At 45.3% G+C, this 26084-nt stretch overlaps 1 protein-coding gene across 4 annotated transcripts in view; it reads left to right on the forward strand.

The window, feature by feature from the left end:
• LOC123759080 (uncharacterized) overlaps nucleotides 1-25340 on the forward strand; it is a 51537-nt gene extending 26197 nt beyond the window's left edge. For all 4 annotated transcript variants that reach the window (XM_069328946.1, XM_045743923.2, XM_045743914.2 and 1 more), the window contains exons 6-10: nucleotides 529-3359; nucleotides 7252-7386; nucleotides 7637-7878; nucleotides 12394-12612; nucleotides 22286-25340. In XM_069328946.1, the coding sequence (XP_069185047.1) occupies nucleotides 529-3359; nucleotides 7252-7386; nucleotides 7637-7679 (3009 nt within the window). In that variant the 3' untranslated portion in view covers nucleotides 7680-7878; nucleotides 12394-12612; nucleotides 22286-25340. The remainder of the gene's footprint in view (nucleotides 1-528; nucleotides 3360-7251; nucleotides 7387-7636; nucleotides 7879-12393; nucleotides 12613-22285) is intronic.
• The last annotated feature ends 744 nt before the right edge of the window (nucleotides 25341-26084 follow it).

Genomic DNA, 26084 nt, shown 5'->3' on the forward strand with positions numbered 1-26084 from the left:
GGCAAATATTCTACACCTGCTGATGACAATAAATATCCCTACAATTTTAGAAACAACTTTGAAATTGTCAGTTTACAATCCAATTGAAGGTTGTGATTACTTCATTGCTAATGAGTTTAGTAACATGATATGAAAAGATTACATTAAAATTGCCACCGGTGAAACACAAAATTATTGGCAATTTTCAAGGTATTGGACACACACCAACATTTCATCTGATTGTGATGAAGGCATTATAGGATTCTGCTTACCTAGAAACAGTGTTATTAAGTCTGTACCATATTTCATATAGCCTTGTTATTCAAAAATATGTGTTAAGAAATTGTGTACAACTGGCAAGTTTTGTTTTGGGAACTCATACTTTTATTTCATCCTTATTCACCTGTAAGCCTAGGAGTTTGTATCAGGGGTTGCTTGCCGCAACTCATGTACATAATCCCTGTCTTTGCATAGTTCATTGTTTGCTGTAGCATAAATGTGATTAGTTATACTTCATGAAAATTACTATAAAACGTATTTTGTTTACAGAGGCATGTGTCAGAAAATGTTCAGCGTGAATTAAACTTCTTCCAGAGAAAGACTGCTGCATATAAGAATTATTGTGAAGAACAAGAATTGGAAAGTGATGCAACTAACAAAGAAAATGAGATACCCCCAGAGCATCATCTTGGATCTGACAGCTTTATTACTGCAAATACATTAAGTTCATCACTTAATCAAAATGTCATAAGAACTTCAGAAGCAGAATTTCTTAGACCATTAAAGGATAAAGGAACAGTCCCCAAAGCTGTGTCTATAGCAACTGAAACAATTGGTAGAACTGACGTCAACACAAACGCGGCTAGTTTTCAAGTCGGCATTAAAGAGAGTGCAGCTGAGGCTAAAGAATACACAGCTGCAGTGTGTTTGCCTTCAGCCAATGTGCTCAACAGATCAGACATTTCTGTCATCGCAACAGATATGAAAAGACCTGAGGAGGCTGATGAAAGTATAACCCAAAGTTTGTCTTGTTTGACAAAAGATGCAACTAATAATAAAGTCGATACAAGACTTGGCTCATCCTCTGTGGGAGACATAACAAATCCTGTAATATCTCATGAATGTACCTCCCAAAGTTTCACTGAAAGAATGTTACCACTAGCAAATACTTTTGTTTGTAATTTAAACAAGGAAGTAGACTCTTCAGCACTAGCAAAGAAAAATCTGATTGTGAAGCCTCATGAAACTATTGTTACAACATGTTCCCTTCCTGGCAATGACAACGTCTCCAGTGTATATTCCACAAGAGGTACCCTTTGTCCTGTACCAAGCCTAAGAGAAGTGGTAAAATATGAAGGGGATACATTTAACTCTAATTTAAGTGATTCAGACAAATTAGAATTAGTTGAAAGCACTGAGGAAAATACTGTTTCATATTCTTCAGTTAGCCATGACAGTGTTGAAGAGGTATTAAAATCTGAAAATACTTTAACAGTTTCAACACCAGTTACTGAAGTTGTTAAAGATGAAATGTATCAGCCTGAGGACCAAATGGATTCAGTACAAACAGATAATTTTTCCGAAGGTGTGGTAGTAGTCAAGGAGGAGACAACTGCTATTAGAGCAACCAGCGATGTGACTACTAATGAAGAAGATTCTATATCTTGCATTCCTAATTTTGGAAATAATATAGTATTAAAAAATGAGCTTGATTCTCATATCATTGCTAGTAACAGTTTGGAAAAGGTTGGAAGTGGTAATAGCAAGGCAAAAGGTACTGTAGTAAACATAGAGCCATGTAAAGGTTCAGAAGATGAAGAGAACACTCTTCCTGCTTCAGCAGAGATTAATAGAGTTTCTAGCACTTCAATAAATGCAATGAAAAGGAAAAAGGTTCAAAGAATAAAGAGGGTGCTGCACACTGAGCCCAGTACTCATTTTTCTTTTCAACCTAGAGATACCAGGGTTGAAGAGGATATGGAAAGTTTAAGAAATTTAATGTCAACTGCAGAGAATTCTCAAGTGTTGCAAGCTTCCAAATTGCCAAAAGATTCCTTGGTTACATCCAGTGTTAGTGTAAGACGGCCTAACAATGAGGGTTGTGAGAATATTAGAATATTAAGGGTTTTGGGAAAACCTTACAGAAAATCTAAAAAGTTCATTAGATTTGAAGATGATCTACGTTTGGTTTGTGAAAATGTTAAACCTGAGATACTTTCACCGGAAAAATCCAGCACTGCTCATTCCCTTCAACCTATTAGGCAAAATGTGGAAGCACTAGAAAGGTTGTCAAATTCAGCAGAGAAAGCAGATGCAGACAAAAATAAGATTTCCTCCAAAGCAACGTGTAAATTTATACAAATAATAAAAAGTGCTTCTAAGACACCTTCATGTGAAGTGTCATTAAACCAATTGAAGGCACCTTCCAGTTCAGTGATTATCAAAAGAGCAGAATGTCAGTCGGCCAAGGTCACTCCACCTACATCAAAAACTATTACCATAACTAATGCCATTTGTAGTGAAGGCAACATTTATGCACATTCAGTAGACACTACTGAAAATAATGCCAATTTTCCAGTCAGTAAGGTTAAGGTTTCAATGGTCAATAATATTGAGGCTTTGCCAGTCAGTAAGCTGGTTGAGACTTTAGTGACCCCGAAGAAAAACTTGGATACACTGTCAGTTGCTTACAAGTGTGATAATGTAAGTAGCACAAGCAAAAATAAAACTGCTGAAAGAAGTGATGTTGAAGAACTGATAAGTAATGCAGAGACAGAAGATAAACCAAATCATTCTTATCTTGACACTCTAAAACGTTCAGGGGCCATACAGTTATCTCATCAGCCAGTTGCAATTAGTGGTAATTTGAGATTAGCAAAGAGAGTTCAACCTGATAATTTGGTCACTTGTGGCTCTACCCACAATATCCAAAATGCTGACCCTTCTGCAGTGTGTCATCGTACAGTAAAGACAAGTAGTGATACGTCACAAAACACAAATACAGAAAAGACAAGTAGTGATGTATCGCAAAACACACACACTGAAAAGACAAGTAGTGTTATATCACAAAAAATACACACAGAAAAGAATGGGCCAAACAATGACCCTTGTCACCACGAGAACGTGAACACTTCTCCCTTAAAACGACCCAGAATTTCTTTGAGCGAGTATCGAAAGCGAATATCTGGTTCTAAAAACTTCAAAAGTAAATTATCCAAGGGATTTAGATCTGCCTTGGGTGAATATCGGAAAGCAAATAATAAAAAGGTAGAAAACATCCTGAAAAAAAATTATCAAGAATTGCAAAGACTAAACCAGGGCACTTCAGACCACAACAGTTGCCATCTTCACTCTGAAGAGGAATCTGAGTCTAATAATTTGTAAGTCCTTCCTTTTTCCTTGAAGTAGTCATAAGGTAAAAACTGAATAGGAGCCTGAATTTCCTTAAACACAGATTGTGTTTAAGGAAATAAAAGTTGTTAGGCAAAATGGTAAATAATTTTTTTTATTGTTGTTTAAAAAGCAGCAGCAGAGTCCTATTGTTTTTAAATTTATCTTTCAAATGAAGTAGATCTCAATAGAGCTAAATAAAAGTAGATCAGAGTCCATCACATGTGAAATAACTGCCTAGTAAAACCAGTTTCCTGCTTGTGTACAAATAACCATCCAACCACTGCTACTTCCACTCCATGTACAAATAACTATACAACCACTGCTACTTCTACTTCATGTACAAATAACCACCCAACCATTACTACTTCCACTCCATGTACAAATAACCATCTAATCACTGCTACTTCTACTCATGTACAAATAACCATCTAACCACTGATACTTCCACTCGTGTACAAATAACCATACAACCACTGCTACTTCATGTACCTGTCTTTGCGAGTGTTCCAAGGTAGCTAGATGGTCCACATAGCTAACAATTGAGGGAAAGGACATACAGTACTACATAATCTGCACCAGTTTACTTTAGCAGCTCTCTGAAGAAATTCCTCTTTCAAGACAGATATTCGTCTTGCATTGCCAAGGTCCTTTCTTATTTCCTTACTTTTTCTTTGGTGCAAATTTCTGTTATCATTATTACCGATAGTGTAGTTTGTATTCTTGTTCCCATTTTCATCATCAGTCGTCTATCTTTTACAACTGGCACAGAAACTGTAGACTGTAGAGGGACTATTGAGCAATGGGTCATTTTTCTCAGCAACAGCATCCATAACAGTTGCTATAGGATTCAAGTCTATATGCTTTTGTCTGTTGCTATATTCACATCCTCTACCTTCTGCTACTAATCTTGTCAGATGTAAACTTTGGACATTTTATAATTTTATAGCCAGATGCAACAGTATCTACTGTAAAAAGCCACCATAAAGCTTGTGTGCTGCTTTATGTTGGCTTGAGTAACCTATAATGCAGTGGTTAACACAGTTGGCTCGCAACTGACTGAACCCAAGGTTGGTTCCCAGGCAGGGTGAGACATTTGAGCATGTTTCTTTAAACCTGATACCTATGTTTCCCTAGCAGTAAATAGGTATCCAAGAGTAGGTAACTGTTGGGAGGTGTGTCTTGGGGAAAGGTTAGTCATTGGAGACCTCATTAAGCTTAAAAGGCTTCGGCTACCTGATAGAAAGAGACCGGAGTTATGTGGGAGTATTACCACAGCTATGTAATGTCTCAGTGGTTACTCGTGCATGCATGTACGGAGTCATGAGGCAGGTCAGAGGAGACTCGGTTAATGAATTTAATCCATTCTGGCACCGAGCTCGTCATGTGAAACGCTCGTCTTGCGAAACGAATTTCCCCATTTAAAATAATGGAAATACTGTACAATGAATCCGTTCCACCCCCGAAAAACTCTTGGAAACGAAAAAACTGTAGTAGGAAGTTGTCATGGAAGGCAAGTGGTGTCAGTGGTGGAAGTTGTCAGGGAAGGCAGGGAGTGATAGTAGGGTCAAGGGAAGCTGGTGGTGGAAGTGGTCAGGGAAGGCAGGTGGTGTCGGTGGAGGTGTGCTCTGGACGTGAGTTATCATCAAATTGGCAACACGTGTCTAGTGCCTCAATGCTTCACTCACTGCCTGCTTCTCAATAAATTAACTGAGAAAATGTTACCATTTCAGTTGTTTGTAACACATCACTCTATCATATCCCATAGTCAAAATGAAGAATTCATAATAAATGGGAGTGTCAGTGGTGAGGGGAATGTATTATGGTGGGTAGGAAAACTGCTAGCCCCTACCCCAGTCAACATTTTTAGGGAGTGTCGGGCATGTGAGTCGAGATGCACCATCCCCCACCACTGCTACCACCAGACTTCTGACACCATCCCCTACCACTGACACCACCCCCTAATATCAATTGAAATTTTATGATGTACACCGTCGTCGAAGGTGTCCGAGAATTTGCGAGAACCAGAATGGGAAAGCTAGGAAGCACCACATGGTTTTCTTGTTGACCAAGCGGAAGCTCGTCAATCGAGACAAATTTTCTGCAAGTGGCTCGCTCGTTACCAGAAATGCTTGTAGATGGGGCTGCTCATCACCTGAGGTTCCGCTGTACATGAAACTACCACCCCCACAAATACAATCACCACATGAAAAATTCAAGTACAACCATCTCTTTATCCACAACTACCATCACTCTAAATACAATGATTACAAATACAACCACCACCACCACCACCTTACAACTTTTAATACAGTGACCACAAATACAACCACCATCTCCTATAACCATTAATACAGTGACCACAAATACAACTATCGCCACCTATAACTATAAATAGTGATGAACGGTGACTACAAATGCCACAAGTACAACTGCCATAACCACTACAATCACCAATACAAACAATGCAAGCACCACCACATCCACTGCTTCAACTACAACCACAAAATACAAGACAAACATTATTACCACCACGCATACAATCAAAATACTGTACAACAACAGCCACCTATTCAACAACAGCCACCACTGCAGCCACAACAACAGTTATTGCCACAACCACTAGTATAAGCATCACAGCAATACAAATCCACTATATTAACTACTGTACAGTCACCACTACAATCACCACATCCACTACAGTCACCACCACATCCACTACAGTCACCACCACATCCACTACAGTCACCACCACCACCACATCCACTACGGTCACCACCACCACCACCACATCCACTACAGTCACCACCACCACATCCATTACAGTCACCACCACCACCACCATATCCATTACAGTCACCACCACCACCACCATATCCATTACAGTCACCACCACCACCACCATATCCATTACAGTCACCACCACCACCACCATATCCATTACAGTCACCACCACCACCATGTCCATTACAGTCACCACCACCACCACCACCATATCCATTACAGTCACCACCACCATGTCCATTAAAGTCACCACCACCACCACCATATCCATTACAGTCACCACCACCACCACCACCATATCCATTACAGTCACCACCACCACCACCATATCCACTACAGTCACCACCACCATATCCACTACAGTCACCACCACCACCACCACCATATCCACTACAGTCACCACCACCACCATATCCACTACAGTCACCACCACCACCACCACCATATCCACTACAGTCACCACCACCACCACCACCATATCCACTACAGTCACCACCACCACCACCACCACCATATCCACTACAGTCACCACCACCACCACCACCACCATATCCACTACAGTCACCACCACCACCACCACCATATCCACTACAGTCACCACCACCACCACCACCATATCCACTACAGTCACCACCACCACCACCATATCCACTACAGTCACCACCATCACCACCATATCCACTACAGTCACTACCACCATCACCATATCCACTACAGTCACCACCACCACCACCATATCCACTACAGTCACCACCACCACCACATACACTACAGTCACCACCACCACATCCACTACAGTCACCCCCGCCATCACCACATCCACTTCAGTCACCACTGCCACCACTATTCACTAGTCATCCAACACCACCACCCTCCACTACACCTCCCTCTAGTTGTTATTCTTTTAACTGCTTATGCTCCTCATACTTGGTATTTACAACACCCTGTTGTCAATATCCAACGCTTTCCTGTAATCACTGCATTACCCTCTTTTTATCCTCTTGAGTGACAGCAATACATCTAAATATACACTACAGTATCTAGTTTTGATTTATTCTTTATAAACTATTGTTCATGTGTTAATTTATTTTTTGTCAGAAGTTCTTCCTGCCAGAATGAGAAAAATATCCTCCTGGAACTGCCATCAACCCTAGATTTCCTGTTGTCACCATCTTCTGATGAAAATGTATCAATAACAGATGAGATGACACCACAGTCTTTGACCAGATCCAAGTATGTGCTTTCATTGTACAGTATTTAGTTAAAGCAAAAGAAATATTTTGTATTCTACTTGTACTGTGTATTTATTGTGCTAAATATTTTTCTGCATTTTTCATATTATGCATTAATAATGTATATACAGTACTGCAAAATAAGGCGTATACAAATGCAGTACAGATATCAAATTTAATATTTGAATCTTGATTAAGAAAAATATTATTAATGCTTGGACTAAAGCAAATTCATGTTTATTCTCTCGTAGGAGTAGCCACCCTTATCTTCGACCTCTCTTTCTGGAGACCTGAACCTGAGCAGCTATCACAGGTGGCTGTGGCTGCTCACATTGCTGAAGCTGCTGTTGAGGCTTGTAAACCTGCTGCCTCTGAACCTGAGGGAGATGTAGTTCTTGAAACAAAGGCTCAAGCTGTTAAGGAGACTTGTGTAACTGCTGCTTCTAAACCTAAATTTCTTACAGCTAGTGAAAAAAATGCTAGAAAAAAGATAGTGAGTAACTGCACTTTTTCTTAACCCATCATATATCATGTTAAGTAATTAATGTGTGTAGTATTTTGTTAATATAATGCATCTACAGTATTTTGTTGTCATTCAATAATTTTACTTCCTTATGTATTCCTAGTACAAACAACCACGTTCTTTGCAAACCCCCTCGGGGCTGAGACCCATCGGTTAACCTGTTGTGCTCATAAAAGTGGAATATAAATCTAGGGGAACAAATCACCAAGTTCGTAGCATAAATTTAACAGTAGAGAGGCATGGGGAGCAATGGCCAGGGGAAACCCCCGTGTGGTTGGAAGCATTCTATGTCTGCCATCGACCGGGTCAGGCACCCTGAAAGGTAAGCATCCCAAAACAAACCCCTATTCTGGTGAAATTATTGCTACAGTACCAAAAGCCGAACAAGTGAATAGAACTCCTCTAAAAGAAACGAGCAAGTGAGCATGACGTCACACATCGCCACGCCACTGTCTGCACAACTGGGGGTTGCCCCAGATCCCTCGTGCCGGCTATCCACCCTTCAGTTCTCAGGCTGATGCTAGAGGCGGAGGTTGTGTGTTCTGGCTCTTGCGATTCCAGCACTGTGCTTTGAGTGTGGTGGCTGTCTTCCAGGGGTGCAAGAGCCAGGAGTTATTCTACAGTACAGTGCTCGGGCTGCATGCACCTAGGGTTATCGTCCCTAGGTGCCCTGTAAGTACTACCCTTGGAGCTTGGGGCCACCTTCCACAAGTTCCTCGGGGCCTGCCTCTGCTAGGCCGTATTACTACTCGGTTTTTTGGCTGCCCTTTGGGTGCTTTGGGGTTTTGTCTTCCTTGTTTACCTTAGGGTAAGAGGCAGTTTGCACTGGTGCGGGGCGCAGGGTACTGTGCAGCTTGTTTTCACCATTCACAGTGGCTGGCTTTGTTCCTTGGGGTAAGTTGTCCTCTTGCGGGGTTTTGTTTTTCTTTTTGTTTTTGTCTTGTGGGGGAGTCTACCTTGCTTACCCCTTTGTGCCTGACCTATGCACGGTTCTCTTCTGGTGGTGCCCCCTGCTAGGCCCCCATGAGTGTACATGTCCCTGAGGTTCTCCCTGCCGAAGCCAATGGGTCTGACCAGTGGGCCTCCTTCTGTCCGGCTTACTCGACTGCGCCAGCCTTTTCTTTAGGGTGTTTTGGGGGATGATTCAGCCCTGGGTCCTGCGGAGGAGGATCCTGGGGCTGACTTGGGGGCCTTGCGTCCCGCTGGACCCCGCCTGGGTTTTTCTACCCTTTGAGCAGGGCTTGTTGTTACAAGGAGTGGGGTTCTCTTTTTCCCCCTCTGCGTACGAGTTGGCTTTAGTGTCTGCCCCTCCCTGGGTTCGGTTCCGTGTTCCCCTGGGTGCGTCGGTTCCGTCTTTCCGGAGGTTTTCGGCTCCCTGCATCCAACCGTCTGCAGTACGTGCAGCCCCTGCAGCTATCCTCCTGCGTGACCTGGATTATGCCTCGGTGATGGGACCGTCCTCATTCAGGTTTGGGGCTTCGTTCCCTTTCTGGGTTCGTTACGAGGTTCCGGAGTCGTCCTGGCTGACGGACTGTCCTGTGTTTGCCTTGGAGGCTTGGCATTCCTTCTGTCGTTCCCGCACGCTTGAGCGGCGCGAGGCGTCGATGGTGGTTCAGGTTTTCCTGGGAGGATGGGGGGGTGACCTTAAGCACATCAATGAGTGCTTGTTTGCCTCTGCCCTTCCCCGGGATGTTGGCACTGTGCAGCTCCATGTGTAGGTTTCCTCCCTTTTGGCTACACAGGTTGCTGAGGACATGCGCCCGGGTCTCTTGGCTTCGGCCTTACATTTCTTTTCCCTCCTGGAGCTGTCTTCGGACTGGCTCGAGGTGGACGTGGGGACGCTTGGGGCCGCTCCTGGGTCCGGTGCCTTGGGCTTGGCGGTTCGCTTGTCGGCTGCCTTGTTGAAGCTGTTTGCGCCGATCTTGAGGGATGCGGTTTCCCCGTTTTACTCTTCCTGACTCGCATGTCGGCAGGTGGTTCTTGCCTCCACTCTGGAATCGGCCTGGGCCCTGGCTCATAGGATGTCTTCGCCCTTTCGTCCACTGCTTTTTGCTCCTTTGGCCGTGGCGCAGTATAAGTAAGGCTGCTTCGGCCAGTTGCCGTCCTATGTCTGACTTGGACTGGCGGGGCAGGCCTCTTCTCCTGCACTCCGTCGAGTCATCTTGGAGTGGGTTCTCTTGGGTGTCGTCGAAACGACATCGTCCCTCAGATGGATTTCCTGTTTGTTTCCAGTGCCGAAATGGGACTGTGTGAACCTGAGGTTCATTCTGGACTTGTCCCGTCTGAATCCCTGTGTTCATTGCCCCTCATTTCGGATGACTACGCTGTCTTAAGTTCGGCTCCTGTTGGAGCTGGGTTCTTGGATTGTGTCTCTGGACCTCTGGGACGCTTATTAGCACGTCCTGATTCATCCTGGGTTCAGGGACTGGCTCGGTTTTGTTGTAGGGCGTCAAGGTTACCGCTTTTCGTTATCTCCCGTTCGGGTTGAATCTGGCATCTCGCGTGTTCACATGCATGCCTTATGCGGGTTGTCGTGACCCGTCTGCATCTTTTAGGGTGTTTGGGTGGTGGCCTACCTCAACGACTGGCTGGTCCTGTTGTCAGCTAGCCTGGGATTTGGCTCTTTCCCAGCTCGCCAGGTTCGGGTTCTTGGTGAACTGGAGGAAGTCCCATCTGGTTCCTTCCAAGGTTCGGTTCGTGGCTGGGTTTTGTGTGGGACTCTCAGACCGCTTCCTTGTCTCTTCCTCCCGGGGGAGGGGGAAGCTGTGCAGACAGCAATGCGGCGACGTATGACGTCATGCTTGTTTGCTCGTTTCTTTTAGGGGAGTTCTGCTTTTGCTAGCAATAATTTCACCAGAATAGGGGTTTGTTTTGGGATTCTTACCTTTCTGGGTGCCTAACCTGGTCGATGGCAGACATGGAATGCTTCCAACCACATGGGGAAGCATTCTATAGGCTATAGGAAGCATTCTATAGGCCATTGCCCCTCATGCCCTTCTGAGGGGTCCAGGTTCTAGCTCGAGGTCCCCGGTAGGCCCACAGAACTCCATACACATGACTGATGCCAAAGTCTGACATTAGCATATTAGTCTAGTAAGCTCCTGTGGTGCCTCCGGGTCTCGCCCAGAAAATGGCGTTTCATTACATTCATTGCTGGTTTTATATAAGTGATAAAGTCCCTCATCTGCTCCCCATTCAGCAAAAACAACCCAAGAAAATAGGCAGAAAATACTTTGAAATCTGTGAATAACTCGGCCAAAAAAAATCAAGTCACAAGTTCTGCCACCTGTGGCTGAATTACATGTTGACCAATTTCGTAAAAACTTCACATACTTAGTGGTCAGATATGCATTCTCCAGAAGTAGAAACCACAACAAAATCAGATGAGAAATAAAGGAGAAAAAAAACAAAATCCCTAAAATATAAAAATTGGCGGACATAAGAAATATTGGCATTGGGCAATGTATTTATATGATATATAATAAAATACACAACATAACATACTTACTCATTATTATTTGTGTGAAATTGTGCCCACCAGGTGGCAATTGGCCATCCTAGAAGGCACCAGTTGCGTATTTCTTTGTGGACCCTCCTTACTACTATTATTATTATTCTTTGTGCGTCGGAGAGGTGCTTGCATCTCTCTATCACTGCATTATCCATGAGTTCCACCAACTAGGTGTTATTGTTATCACCAGTACTGGTTATGCATTTTTTTTAATATAAAATCTATTTCTTAACATATTGGAATGAAATTTTCACGACGCTGATGCCAAATGCTGTGAGATTTGTTTTAACAGTTTTCACTGTCATATTGAGAGGAATATTTTTGTGCATCCGGCTCCTTAAGATGATCAAAACTAGTACTCTTACTAATACCATATTCAGCACACACAACATTTCTCGGGACTCTGCTCTCCACCTTAATTATTTCAACTTTCTTCTCAAATGTCATCACTGACCTCATTCTTTTACGTATTCACTGACTTAATGGGTGCATTTGGAGCTGACATGGTGCACTGATGTTCATAGATTTTGACAATATATCCAACAAAGTCACTGAATGAACACTTCAGTCCATGACAAATCAAAACAGTGGGAACAATGGACCGTGAATCTGTGACATCACAGGGTAGAAGGCTCTAGAGAGGCACCCGTCAATGTCACTGGGCAAACTAGGCCCATCTCCCACGCAACCATTCCCCACGACCCCGGGCCGCGAGGCCTGGCGGACTGCTTGCCCGATAAGATACCCAAACTATTTTATGCGAACCTCGCGCTTCCCGAACTTGAGTATCCAAACCAGCCCCAATCGGGAAACTGGAAGTTTTGTATACATGGCGTTTGCAAAGCACGTGGCTGTCTGTCTTGTATTTCATAAGAGGGTGACCATCACCCCCATTACCTTTCCTCTGTTGTTACAGGAGTTTTGCTTGCTGGGCAGAATGATTGCTTCCTAACAATTTAATTTTTCATTCTTAGAACCGGGATGTGTGGAATCGCCTAAAGGTTCTCTTAGTTGGAGACAGCAGGTTGGAAAATTTTGCCAAGACTATGGCTCTCAAAGATAGTACGAAGAAAGTTGTGTGCATTCCTCGCCTGGAAGTTTTAGAGGCCTTGAGCATCATCTTTAAAGAAATGACTGTTGAGACGTATAATGCAGTGTTTATCATGGTGGGACACGCTGACATTACTTCCCTGGTACTGTATTGCTACATTTTGCATTGTTTGTTATGTTATTTTATTTGGAATCAAAGCCAGAAAACCTTTACGGGTTTTGCAATGCTTAGCTTTTATTCTTACTTTTTACGGCTGGCATGTTTCAGGGAGATAACTTCAGAAAGTCACAATGACTTGGCTTTTACTTGATGCAATTTTACATTGGCTAAATATCATTCACATTACTATTATTTTTATTATTATGATTATTATGCTTATTATGATTATTTTTATTATTATTATTATTATTATTATTATTATTATTATTATTATTGAGTGAAGCAGCTTCCTGGTGACCATCTTGATAAGAAATGTTGTCCAATGTTAGTGTGTTAAACATGAGAACAAATGTAAAAGTACTACAGACATTTATGAACAGTGCTCCAGCTCACTCAGCCCCTGTGCACTTTGAGGGATGGAATCCCAGCATAACTAAAAATATGAGTATGCTAATCATCTTTTATTTTTTTTTTTTTTATTATTTTTTTTTTTTTGTGGGGAGCCTTTTTGACTCCCTGGCCTTATCTTACTGATTAAGGGCCATACTACTTGAGTGTTATCAGTTGCAGAGTTTTTTGTATGCCTATCGGGGACCACAAGCCAGAAACGGGCCCCTCAGAGAGGCACAGGGAGCAATGGCCCATGAACACTTTACATTTAAAGTTTGTCATTTTGCCATCAACCAGGGAAGCACCCAGAAAGGTAGGCAAATAAAAACGGACTACTGCATGGTTGAAGAATGATATCAGTGACCTCAAAATGTCAAAAGAACTCTCCCCAGCAAGAAAACAAACAACCAAAACTTCATTAAACTAGCCCTCTGCTAGTTAACTTCACCTTCCCCCCCCCCCCCTTCATTGTGGGGAGGAGAGAAAGCTTGCCACTCATCACCTTAAATTCATCCCTTTAATGATGAAACTCTGGATATATATGTGAGAATAATGTGGGCAGTTACTGTATACAGACCAATCAAATGTCTACATTTCCATATTTTCAGTGGGGAATCCCTTCAGCTCCCTGGAGCTATCGGATTGATATTAGTTTTATTAGTTTGAGGCTTCAATCAATGGAGTTCTGCCTACCGGGGACCGCAAGCCAGAACCCTGGCCCTCTCAGAGAGGCACAGGGAGCAATGGTTTAAGGAAATCCTCTTGTGTTTGGGAGCATTCCATATCTGCCATCGACCAGGGTTAGGCACCCAGAAAGGTAGGCATCCCAAAATAGATCCCCACTTGGTAGAAAATTGCAACCTAAGACCAAACAGGGAGCCAGAACAACCCCCTCGAAAGAAACAAGGAAACAAGCAAACGTCATCAGCCTGAGCCTCCTGCCGAGGCTTCTGGGTCTTCCCAGCAGGCCCCAGTCTTTGCTGCCTTTCCCACGGACTCTGCCTTTCCTTCAGGGGGTGGAGGGCATTGAGGATGGCTCTGCCCCGGTTCGGGGCTCCTGGGGGCTGGGGGGAAGTCAGCCTGGGGGGTCTTGGTCCCCTTTTGATCCTGCTTGGATTTTGGCACCCTCATCGCAGGGTTTGTTGTTTGCAGGGAAGGGGGGGGGGTTCGTATCCCCTTTCCCTGTATGAATTTGAATTGGGGTCGACTCATCCCCCAGTTCGGTTCCGAGTTCCCTTGGGTTGCTCGGCTCCTTCTTTCTGAAGGTTTTCCGCCTCCCACCCTCACCCATGGAGGTTCGGGAGGCTTTTGCTGATTACCTCCTGTGTGACCCGGATTTTTCCTCTGTGATAGATCAAACCTTGTTTGAGTTCGATTCTTCTTCTATTTCCTCGTATTGGATGCGTTATGAGGTTCCAGAGTCTTCCTGGCTGGCAAACTACTCTTTCTTTTCTCAGGGAGCGTGGTATGGGTTTTGTTGGACCTGTACGCTTCAATAGCGAGAGGCTGCTGCTGCTGTTCTGCAGGTTTACTTGGAAAGGGGGGGGGGGGAATTTGAGTGCCTTAATGCATGCCTTTTTGCCCCTGTGTTTCCTTGTGGTGTTAGCCTTCTACAGTTTGCACATGCAGGATCCCACCCTTTCAGCTGCTTTGGTGGCTGAGGATTTTCACACCAGCGGGCATTTGGCCTCAATCTTCCACTTCTTTTCCCTTCTCAAGTTGTCCTCAGACTAGCTTGTGGAGGATGTGGAGGCATTTAGTGCCAGGCCATTGTCTGAGATGCTGGCCTCGGCTGTCAGGGCTTTGGCTGTGCTGTTGAAGTTGTTTGCACCGATAATCCGGGAGGCGGTGTCTCTGTTTTTTTGCCTCTCATGCTCCCTCCTTAGAATCCGCTTGGGCCCTGGCTCTTAGATTTTCGTTGCCCTTCTGTCCATTGTTGTTTATGGATGGGGCTGTTACTCAGTTTTTGCAAGCAGTCTCAGCTAGTTACCGTCTTCTTTCAGATTTTTTTGTTCTTTGAGGTGGCCATTCTCATGCCTCTCGGAAGGGTCATGCCAGGGCTAGGGTTTCTTCTGGTCGAGGTGGGCCCTTGGTGCCAGTTTCTGAGTCGGCACATCCTTCTGAGCCATTGTCGTCTGGTCAGCCCACTGCTCGCTCTGCACGTCGTAAGCATCTCGTAAGAGGCACCGGCCGTTTTGCGAGTCACCCTGTTGATAGGATGCGGAGAGGGAGGCTGGCTCTGTTTGCCCACTCTTGGTCCCACAATTCGTGGGCGTTTCCAGTTGTGTCTTCCGGCTTGTGGTAATGTTGGGCAGCAGCTCCTCCTTTGAGGGGTTCGGGGGTGGTGGGGCAAGCTTCTTCCCCTTCTGATCTTTCACCAAGGATCATGAGCCAGAACCTGATCCCCTCTAAAGAGGCACAGAGAGTAATGGCATTATGATAAAATTGTTAGTGAATGTTAATTATGTCAACCACCACTAGGAAAGCACCCACAAAGTCAGCCAAAAAAGTACATTCCCTACTGGTTATAAGGAAAGATTGGTACCTTAAAATTGTCAAAAGAACTCAAAAACTCAAGAACTCATTTTGTAACAAAAATGAGACAAAATGTGTTAAACTAGCACAAGCTCGTTTGCCACACTTCCCACCCCCTCGTTTGGGGGGAGGAAGGAGGCAGGCCAGGTCACCTCAATTCTTCCCGATGATAACTAGTGCCCTGCTATCAGTAAAAATTAGCAGTAAAATATTACTGCTCTATCACTCTGGCTCCTGTTTCCTCCTTCAGCTAAGTGGTTGTTTTTGACCTTTTGTGGCTGTTTCAACACTAAGTTTGTGCTGCAAGCAAGCACAAACTTGGAGCTCAAACTATAGGGGGCTTCGAGCTGCATGTGCACAGGTTTTTTTTCCCCCCCTAGCACTGCCCTTGCACTGCCCTTGCACTGTCAGGATTCTATGGAGGGTTTGGGGTTCACTCTCTTAGAGGGCTTCCTTGCATGTAATAGTCCTTGTGCTGGGTAAGTCCATTTATTTTTGGCATTTGGTCTTCCCTGGGATCAGGAGCAAATTTTTGCTTCTGGCACACACTAGGGTTGTGCGTGACCTAACCAAGGCACACCGAGGTCAGCCTTCTCAGCTTCCGGTGAGTTGGGTTGGCCAAATTATGCCTGTTCTAGTTTCCATACAACTTTATTTCATTCGTCTTTCCTTATATAGAGACTTCCCTTCTTTATTACAGGGTGAGGTGGTGGGGGGGGGGGGGATGGCTGTTTTCTAATTGGGGTTCCAGCATAGTGATCCCTCTGCCTGGAATTCCTACAGGGCCATTATTGGCAGACCCTGGAAAACCCCTGCATGTTTGGTGGTCCAATGGATCTCTCTGCTGAACTTGCTCTCATCACGTGGGAGTTCAAGGGTTGTGCATCATCTGTGCCACTTGGCAGTGCTCATACCTTCTGCCTCCACCATGCTGCCTACTGGATCGGTGACACCTTCGACCCCCGAGTCATGTGGGAATTGTTCTCTGCATGTTTCTCATCTAACAAACCCTTGTGATGTTCAGGATTTTGTCAGTGACTGCTTTACACTTCAGGTTTTCTGTTTTACAGCATCTAGGTCATGTGCCTGGTTGGATGCCCCAGAGCTGCCCCAGTTGGTCTTTAGGGATTGGGCCCTTGAGTCCTGTTTGATACTTTGTGGACTCTTGTTCCTTCTGTAGAGGGTCTTCTGTTGCAATGTACGGGGTTCTCGTATCCCCTTTCCCTGTATGAGTTTGTTATGGGTGCGGCTCTTCCCAAGGTTCATCTCCAGGTGCCCATTGGTTCCTCGGATTCATCCTTCTAGAGATTTCCAACTTCTCGACTTTCCCTGGCAGAGGCTTGGGGGTCTCTCTGTGCGTACCTCCTGCACGACTCAGATTTCGCCTCGGTGATGGACCCAGCCTCTTTGAGTTCTTTTTTTTTTTTTTTTTTTTTTTTTTTTTTTTTTTTTTTTTGAGATATATACAAGAGTTGTTACATTCTTGTACAGCCACTAGTACATGTAGCATTTTGGGCAGGTCCCTGGAATACGATCCCCTGCCGCAAAGAATCGTTTTTTCATCCAAGTACACATTTTACTGGTGCGTTAAACAGAGGCTACAGTTAAGGAATTGCGCCCAGTAAATCCTCCTCGGCTAGGATACGAACCCATGACATAGCGCTCGCGGAACGCCAGGCGAGTGTCTTACCACTACACCACAGAGACTACACCACGGTTCTTCTCTTTATTGGATGTATTATGATGTTCTGGAGTTGTACTGGCCAGCAGACAACCCTTTTGTTTTCACTGGGGGTTTGATGCAGTTTCTGTCGGTCCAGCTTGTTTCAGTGGTGTGAGGCTTCATCAGTGTTACAGGTGTTTGTGGGGAAGGGGCCTGCTTCCTTTGTGCTTCTCAGTGTCTGCCTGTTTGCTTCCATTCTCCTAAGGTATGTTGGGATATTTCATCTCCATGTTCAGGTTAATCAGTTGTCGGCTATGCTGGTTGCTGAAAACCTTTGCACTCGTTTGCACCTGGGTGTTGTCCTGTGCTTCTTGAACCTTCTGGAGCTGCATTTGGATTGGCTCCCAGCGGACGTTGGGGCTCTCAGCAGTGCTTCTCTTGCTGGGGTTTTGGTTTCCACTGTGGCACTGTGGCTTCGATGGTGCTGCAGGTTTTCCTGGGGGGCGACCTTGAGCACCTCAATGAGTGCTTGTTTGCTCCTGCCCTTTCCCGGGATGTTGGTGTCGTTCAGCTCCATGTGCAGGTTCCCTCCCTTTCGACGGCGCAGGTCGCTGAGGATTTGCGCGCCCAAGGCCTTTTGGCTTTGACCTTATGTTTCTTTTCCCTCCTGGAACTGTCATCGGACTGGCTCACGAAGGATGTGGGGGTGCTTGGGGCCGTTCCTGGTTCAGGTGCCTTGGCCTTGGCTGCTCGCTCGTTAGCTACCTTGCTGAAGCTTTTCGCGCCGATCTTGCTGGATGCGGTTGCTCTGTTTTATGCTTCCTGGCTCGCATGTCCGTAGACGTTGCTTGCTTCTTCTGTGGAATCTGCTTGGGCCTTGGCTCTGAGGATGTCTTTGCCTTTTTGTCCTCTCTTGTTTGAGGCTTCCGCCGTTGTGCAGTATTTTCAGGCTGCTTCGGCTTCTTGCTGTCCTATGTCGGACTTGCTGGTTCTCCGGGGGTCCTGTGGGCCTTCCCAGAAGGGTCGTGCCAAGGCTCCTCTCGTCGTGGTAGGCCACTGGTGTCTGGTTCAGGTTCGGCCCCTCCTTCGGACCCAGCTTTTGTCTGGTCAACGCGGTGTTCGCTCTGTGCGAGGTTCTGGGTCTCGTACGGGACGCTGGCCCTTTTGCGATTCGCCCCATTGACGGGGCGATGGGGGGGGACTTGCACTATTCGCCCACGCCTAGTCCCATGATTCGTGGGCGTTTTGGTTTGTTTCGTGCTGTCTCTGGTGGCGTTGGGTGGCCCTGCCCCCTTCGGGGGGTTAGGGGCAGGCTTCTTCCCCTGCGCTCTGTTGGATCATCTTGGAGTGGGTTCGCTTGGGCATGGTTGAAACGACAACGTCCCTCAGATGGGTTTCCCGTCTGTTTCCGGTCCCGAAACAGGACTGTGCGGACCTGCGGTTTATTCTGGACTTGTCCCGTCTGAACCCTTGGGTTCATTGCCCCTCCTTTCAGATGACTGCTATCCCAGATTTGGCTCCTGTTTGAGCCGGGTGCTTGGATGGTGTTCCTGGACCTTCGGGACGCTTATTGGTACATCCCAATTCATCTGGGGTTCAGGGACTGGCTCGGTTTTGTTGTGGGGCTTTGTGCTTACTGCTTTCGTTGTCTCCCGTTCGGGTTGAATCTGGCACCTCGCGTGTTCACACCCCTTACGCGGGTCATGGTGGCCCGTCTGCGTCTGCTAGGTGTTCGGGTGTTGGCCTACCTCGATTACTGGCTGGTTTGGGCTCCCAGCTGGTCCTCTTGTCTGCTGACCAGGGATTTGGTTCTTTCTCAGCTTGCAGGGTTCGGGTTCTTGGTGAACTGGAGGAAGTCCCATCTGGTTCCCTCCCAGGTTCGGACCTGCCTGGGTCATGTGTGGAACTCTCGGACCGCTTCCTTGTCTCTTCCTCCGGAGTCTCTCCTGCAGCTGCGGTCCTGTATGCGCCTGTTTCTAGGGGGCTCCCGGGTCACCCGGCGGTTGCTCGAGGGTCTGTGCTGGAGCCTGAATTTTGCGATGCTGGTCTACCCGTCAGGTCGGGTTTGGCTTCGTCGGCTGTTCTGGTTCCTTTGGGGACATCCCTTCCGCCTATCTCGTGATCGCTGGGTTCAGACCTCGGGGGCTTTGCGTCGGTTGCTGCATCGCTGGCTTCCTCTTCGAGTTTTTCGGGGTTCAGTGCCTTGGCGCCTACCTGAACCCTCGCTCGATGTGTTCACAGACGCGTCATCTCTCGGCTGGGGCTTTGTGACCAGTTCTCACCAGGCTGGCCAGGGATGGTGGGGTCCGTCCTTCCGTTGAGCCCACAGCACTGTGTGGGAGTACGCGGCAGTGTGGTTTGCTCTTCGGAGGCTTCGAGTCGCCCACGGGTTGACAATCCAGCTCCATTTGGACTGCTCCCCAACGGTTCATTGCCTGAACCGGGGAGGTTCGATGTGGTCCTTGGCTCTTTGGTGCTGGTCGCGTCATGTGACTCGTCTGCTGAGTTCTCGGGGTTTGGCTCTCCTGGCAGTTCATGTGCGGGGAGTATCGACGTCCTGGTGGACGGTCTGTCCCGTTTCATTCCCCTCTCCACGGAATGGACGGTCGACGACGACTCGTTTTGTTAGCTCTGCCAGACTTTTGTGCGCTCTGAGGTGAACCTCTTCGCGCCGGCGTGGTCACGGCGCCTTTCCCAGTATTTGGCGCCCTTCCCCGATTGCGAGGCAGTTGGGGTCGATGTCTTTTGGCAGGACTGGTCGAGGTGAGGGTTCCTTTACCTCTTTCCCCCGGTTCCGCTGTTGCTCCAGGTCCTGACTCGCTTGGAGACCCACCAGGGGTGAGAGTAGTCCTCTTGGCCCCATGGTGGCCGCCCCAGCCATGGTTTCAGGCGCTACTTGCATGGTGTCCGAACCCGGAGATTTTCCCGCGGCTCCGACTCTTCCAACAGATCGCCCCAATGCGTCACATGGCTGGTTCGATCTTCTCCTCGAATCTTCGAGTATGGTCTTTTTGACTCGTGTTTATCATCATCTCTACGGTGGTCAGGTGGCTTCCTTGTTAGTGTTCCACCTGAGGGCTTCTTCTTGGCGGCGGTATGAAGTCTCCTGACGGTTCTTCTGTTTCTTTTTGCGTCTTTGTCGCTGTGCTTCTCTTTCTGTTAGGGTGGTTTTGCCCTTTCTCTCTTGGTTGTTCCAGGACCGTCACCTTATGACTAACACTGTCGCCTCGTCTCGTGCAGCACTGGTGGAGCCGCTTCAGCTTGCTTTCGGTATTGATGTTACTTCTGCACCGTTACGCAAGCTGTCTCGGACTTTGTTTCACCTCCGGCCTGCTCATGCACCGCCTGAGCCGTCCTGGTCATTGGACAGAGTGCTCTCTTTTCTTTCTTCTCCTCGGTTTGTTGTGGCCCCCTTCAGTTCCAGATTGTTTCTCCAAGGCTCTTTTTCTGTTGGCATTAGCTTCTGGGGGTCGGGTTAGTGAGCTTCATGCTCTCCTCCGGCGTAGGGGTTTCTGCTCCTTCGGTCAGGGCGATCGGTTTGTTCGTCTGCAGCCTTCTCCTTCTTTTCTGGCGAGGAATGAGACTGCTGCTTTCCGGAGGGGCCCCCCCCCCTGGGTTGTTGATGCTTGGTTGGTTAGGCTGGGGGTGCATCATGTTTTGTGTCTGGTTGCGGCTCTCCACCGTTATTTGCAAGTCACGGCCTCTACGTCCGTGGACGTGCTTTGGGTTGATCCGGTTTCCCTCCTTCCCTGTTCGCGGATGCGGGTCTTCCAGGTCGTCCTGGAAGACCCGCACCTGGACCTGCACCTGGACCCGCACCTGGAAGACCCTGCAGGTCTTCCAGGTCGTCCGCAGGGTTATTAAGGCTAGCCAGCCTGCGGTCTATTCCCGTGCCCATGATGTTCGCAAGTTCGCGGCTCTTCCCGCTGTCTTTGGAAATATGTCTTGGACTGACATTCGGCCGCGGGGATTTTGGCGGTCAAACAAGGTCCTGGCTGCTTGTTACCTTGTTAATGTCCCTGGGTCCAATCAGGCCTGTGTCGTTTTAGGTCGGCGGATGCAGCCAGTTGTCTCGACTTCGAGTTAAGGTGTGAACGGCAACCTCCTCCCGGGTAAGTCCCTATTTTTTCCTCTGCGGGTAGTTAGCTCTGGGGAGCCATAGGGCCCCCACTCCCCAGAAAACCAGCGTTGAATGAAATGAAACGCCATTTTCTGGATGAGACCTGGAGGCTCCCCGGCACCTTCCTCTTTTTGTGACACCATTCCCTGATTGCGAGGCTCTCGCAGATAATGCCTTTTGGATGGCCTGGTTGAGGTGGAGGTTTCTGTACCTCTTCTTCCCAGTCCAGCTCTTGCTCCTAGAGCAAGCTTTGGAGTCTTACATGAGGAAGGGGAGGAGGGTAACCCTTCTGGCTCCCTAGTAACCAGCCCAGCCTTGGTTTCAGGTGCTACTTGTTTGGTGTCCAAACTTGGCTGTTTTCCCGTGCTTCCACCTCTTTCAGAACATTGGTCCAGTGGTGTACCTTGCTGGATTCACCTTCTCCGATCTTCGTGTCTGGAGTTTGATGTCTGTTCCCTGTTGCCGGAAAAGAAGATTGCAGAATTTCTTTTGTTAGTGTCCTGTGTGAAAGTGACACCTGCGGTGTTATGTGCTGTACATATCTGTATATGTGGTTAAAAAGTACATGTGTGTCCGATCTTCGTGTCTGGAGTTTGATGTCTGTTCCCTGTTGCCGGAAAAGAAGATTGCAGAATTTCTTTTGTTAGTGTCCTGTGTGAAAGTGACACCTGCGGTGTTATGTGCTGTACATATCTGTATATGTGGTTAAAAAGTACATGTGTGATGGTTTTGTTTGGTGTTATTTACCCGCATTCTTGTTGGATTGACTATTACTGCCAGTTCTTAATAACTTTCCTATGACTCGGGATTGGATCTGGTAAGAAGAGGCACTAAGGCCCCATATAAAGTTGTACATGAAAATAATTTGGTTACAGGCTAAGTTAAGCCGTATCATTTTATTATAGTGAAGCCGTAATATTAACATCTGTTAATATTTTTTTTTTTCAGAAGCAAGTATGTGGTTGCAAGAATCCATATGAATATTTAACCATGATGCCATGCTCACCTGAGTTTCTCTTGAAAAGGGTAGAGGAAGTAAATACAAACCTCAAGGCACTCTATCCCAATCTGTATGTTCTTTGGGGTTCTTTGTATCCAATTGAGTTTTTGTCATATAACAATAGTTTAGCTTTAAGTAAGCGTCTTGAGATGCATGATTGCAATTTAAATATGTTTTCTTATGTGCAGAGTATAAAAGCTCATAATAATATATATAATGAATTTAATAAAAAATTTGTTAAATTCATGAAAATACATAATATTCCATTTATTGATTTGAAAAATTATTTAAGATCTAAGAGAGTAAGAGCTCTTAAATCTTTCACAAATATTTTATGTGATGGTGTTCATGTGAAAACTAATTTTACAGCCAATTCTTCAGATAAAATAAGGAGGAGGATAATTTCATATTTTATTCAAATTGAGAATATAGAGAGTAAGAATGATTGATTGTGAGGCTGTAGGTATTAGATTCTTAAAAGTACTAAAGTGTTAACACTTTGGCTCCTTGATGATGCCTTATGTTGCATAAAACCAAAACATGCGAGAGTGAGTGATGACGCAAACGGTGTCATTAACTTAAAAATTTGTAAATAATAAATTTATTATCCGAATAATATGGGACTTGTTTTAAAATGTGCACCAATGTCTTCCCGTTCCAAATTTGATACCAAACTGAACGACATAGCACAAAAAATTGAGGTGGGAAAGCTGAAAAAGAGTATATAAACATTAGAGTGTGGTGGTGAGCTCATGGGTAATGCTTGGCCTACCTTGTGGTGCCCAGCAGGCTGCCCGTCGGACCAGCGAAAGTGTTAAAATGTTACTTAGGAGGATTTTTAAAACATTGTACACAGTATATTTAACCATTGTATATATTTAAACATGGTATTTATTTCAGCATTGTATATATGTATAGTATTTTATGTTCATTATTTATGCTTGTTGCTTTCATTAGAAACCCATGAAAAACTTAATTACTGTAATTCATAAGGAATGTATAAAAATTTTGTTTATGCAAATAATTTATATTTTTGTTATTTTCTTCTGTGTAATAAGGTAAAAATATTATACACTGTAAACACTTCTATATATTTGCTAGCTTTAAAATCCTCAATAGGGCCAGTCATAATTGTATGCATTTTATTTATTCTTATATTTTGTTACAACAAATGTTGTATAAGTAAAGATTGGTCCTTACATAGTTTTGACTCGATTGAACAACCAAAAAATGCCTGTGTTCTTATTTTATACCATTGTATTGCTTTGTGCAGAGTATATTTTGGTAAGTCAATATACCATACTGTACTTGCGTCGATCATCCTTAATGGCTAGCATCCATAATAGCTTTTGTACTCTTAATGGCTAGCACCCTAATGGCTAGCACCCATAATGGCTAGCACCCATAATGGCCAGCATAATGACTGGCCATTATGGGTGCTAGCCATTAGGTTACACTAGTGCTAACCATTATGGGTGCACCCATAATGGTTAGCACTCTTAATGGCTAGCACCCCTAAATGGCTAGCACCCCTAAATGGCTAGCACTCTTAATGGCTAGCACTCTTAATGGCTAGCACTCATAATGGCTAGCACTCTTAATGGCTAGCACTCTTAATGGCTAGCACTCATAATGGCTAGCACTCATAATGGCTGGCACTCATAATGGCTAGCACTCATAATGGCTAGCACTCTTAATGGCTGGCACTCTTAATGGCTAGCACTCATAATGGCTAGCACTCATAATGGCCAACACTCATAATGGCTAGCACTCATAATGGCTAGCACTCATAATGGCTAGCACTCATAATGGCTAGCACTCTTAATGGCTAGCACTCATAATGGCTAGTACTCATAATGGCTAGCACTCTTAATGGCTAGCACTCTTAATGGCTAGCACTCATAATGGCTAGCACTCTTAATTGCTAGCACCCATAAAGGCTAGCACTCTTAATTGCTAGCACCCATAATGGCTAGCGCTCTTAATGGTTAACACCCATAATGGCTAGCGCTCTTAATGGCTAGCACTCTTAGTGTAAGTGACTGCTTATCATCCTTAATTGCTCTCAACTCTTTAAGACATAACTGTAACATGCTTGTGTCCGAAGCTAGACACAATTACAACAAAATTATTAAGGATGGTAACAAGAGTCCATTTCATGTGGTCTCCATCTCATGTTGGCCTCCGAATGAATGATAGAGGTGATAAGTTAGCCAAAGAATCTGCCTTTAAAGGAGCCGTTGAGTGTAACCTTGGATTGTCAATGAGCAATCTGAGAGCAGCAGTACACCGAGAACTTCAACAAGATCTTGTAGATCTGAGGCAAAGTGAAATCGACACCAGTAATTCCATCTATCATCATACTATCATGCAAGAGGAGCCACACATCTATGGATCATCCAATAAAATCAGCAGACTTCTAGATGCTACTACTGCTCGGCTTAGACTCGGTTACAAGTATCTCTGGGAATTCTCATTATCTGCTGATGTAGACCTGACCAAATGTAAACTGTGTCAACAAAATTATTCGCACACCCTCCGTCACTATGTGATGGAGTGCGAAAAGATACGTGAATTCAGAGACAATTCTATAACCAATGTACCAACAATGTGTCAATATTTCATCCAAAATGATCTGCTACCAGAAATTTTAGCCAAATATCCTCAGTTTGCTAACTGTGGGTAGTAACTAAGAGTGATTGTAACCTATCCACCGCTGCCAACTGGATGGGGGCGGTGTGCAGGACAAACATATCAATTGTGACACTAGCTCTCCACATATGTCAGTTGCTTAATTTAGAAACTGTACTTATGATCGATCTCGAACCCATTGTTGATGTGATGACTTATACTGAATTTTGTAACTAGCTCATCTAGATTGTAACTTGCCTAGCTAAATGAATTGTGGGGTTCAGTTCCTGAGCCCATTATGTGCCTCTGTAACCCTTTCCACTACCGCCCGCAAGATGGGTATGGGGTGCATAATAAATGAACTTAACTAAACTAACTCTTAATGGCTAGCACCCATAATGGCTAGCACTCTTAATGGCTAGCGCACTTAATGGCTAGCACTCTTAATGGCTAGCATCCATAATGGCTAGCACTCTTAATGGCTAGCACTCTTAATGGCTAGCATCCATAATGGCTAGCACTCTTAATGGCTAGCACTCTTAATGGCTAGCACCCCTAAATGGCTAGCACTCATAATGGCTAGCTAGCACCCATAAAGGCTAGCACCCCTAAATGGCTCTTGGAATGCCTAGCTGTTATTCAGTGTCGGTCCACACTTCAACACACAATGTTCCCATAGTCACTGCCTTGTCATGGGTGTGGAAGGTGGGGTAAAAAGTTTACATTACTAATCTAGAATAATCGTGTGTGGTTTGTAAAGCACCTTTACCACCCAAAGGTCTGGAGCTTGATCAAATGTGGGCATTTTTTGTGTGTATATGAATGATACTCTGTAATAGTGAAGTATAGAACCTCGAAATAAAGAGGACTTCAATTGGTATACCATGACTTGCTCCATGAGGTAGTAGGCAATGAACAGTCCTAGGACAACCCCAGACCAGTTTACACACCTATCACATAACACCAACATGGAGAACCTGAATCAATGGACACAGCCATATTCTATCGAGAACTTAGAACATAATGAGAGCACTGAAACTTTTGTTAGAAAATACTGTACTGTGAACCCAATTATGCTACATTTGATAATTTTGAGTCTTATGTCTCACAGACAAA

The sequence above is a fragment of the Procambarus clarkii genome, chromosome 22, assembly GCF_040958095.1.
Source record: "Procambarus clarkii isolate CNS0578487 chromosome 22, FALCON_Pclarkii_2.0, whole genome shotgun sequence".
Lineage (NCBI taxonomy): Eukaryota > Metazoa > Arthropoda > Malacostraca > Decapoda > Cambaridae > Procambarus > Procambarus clarkii.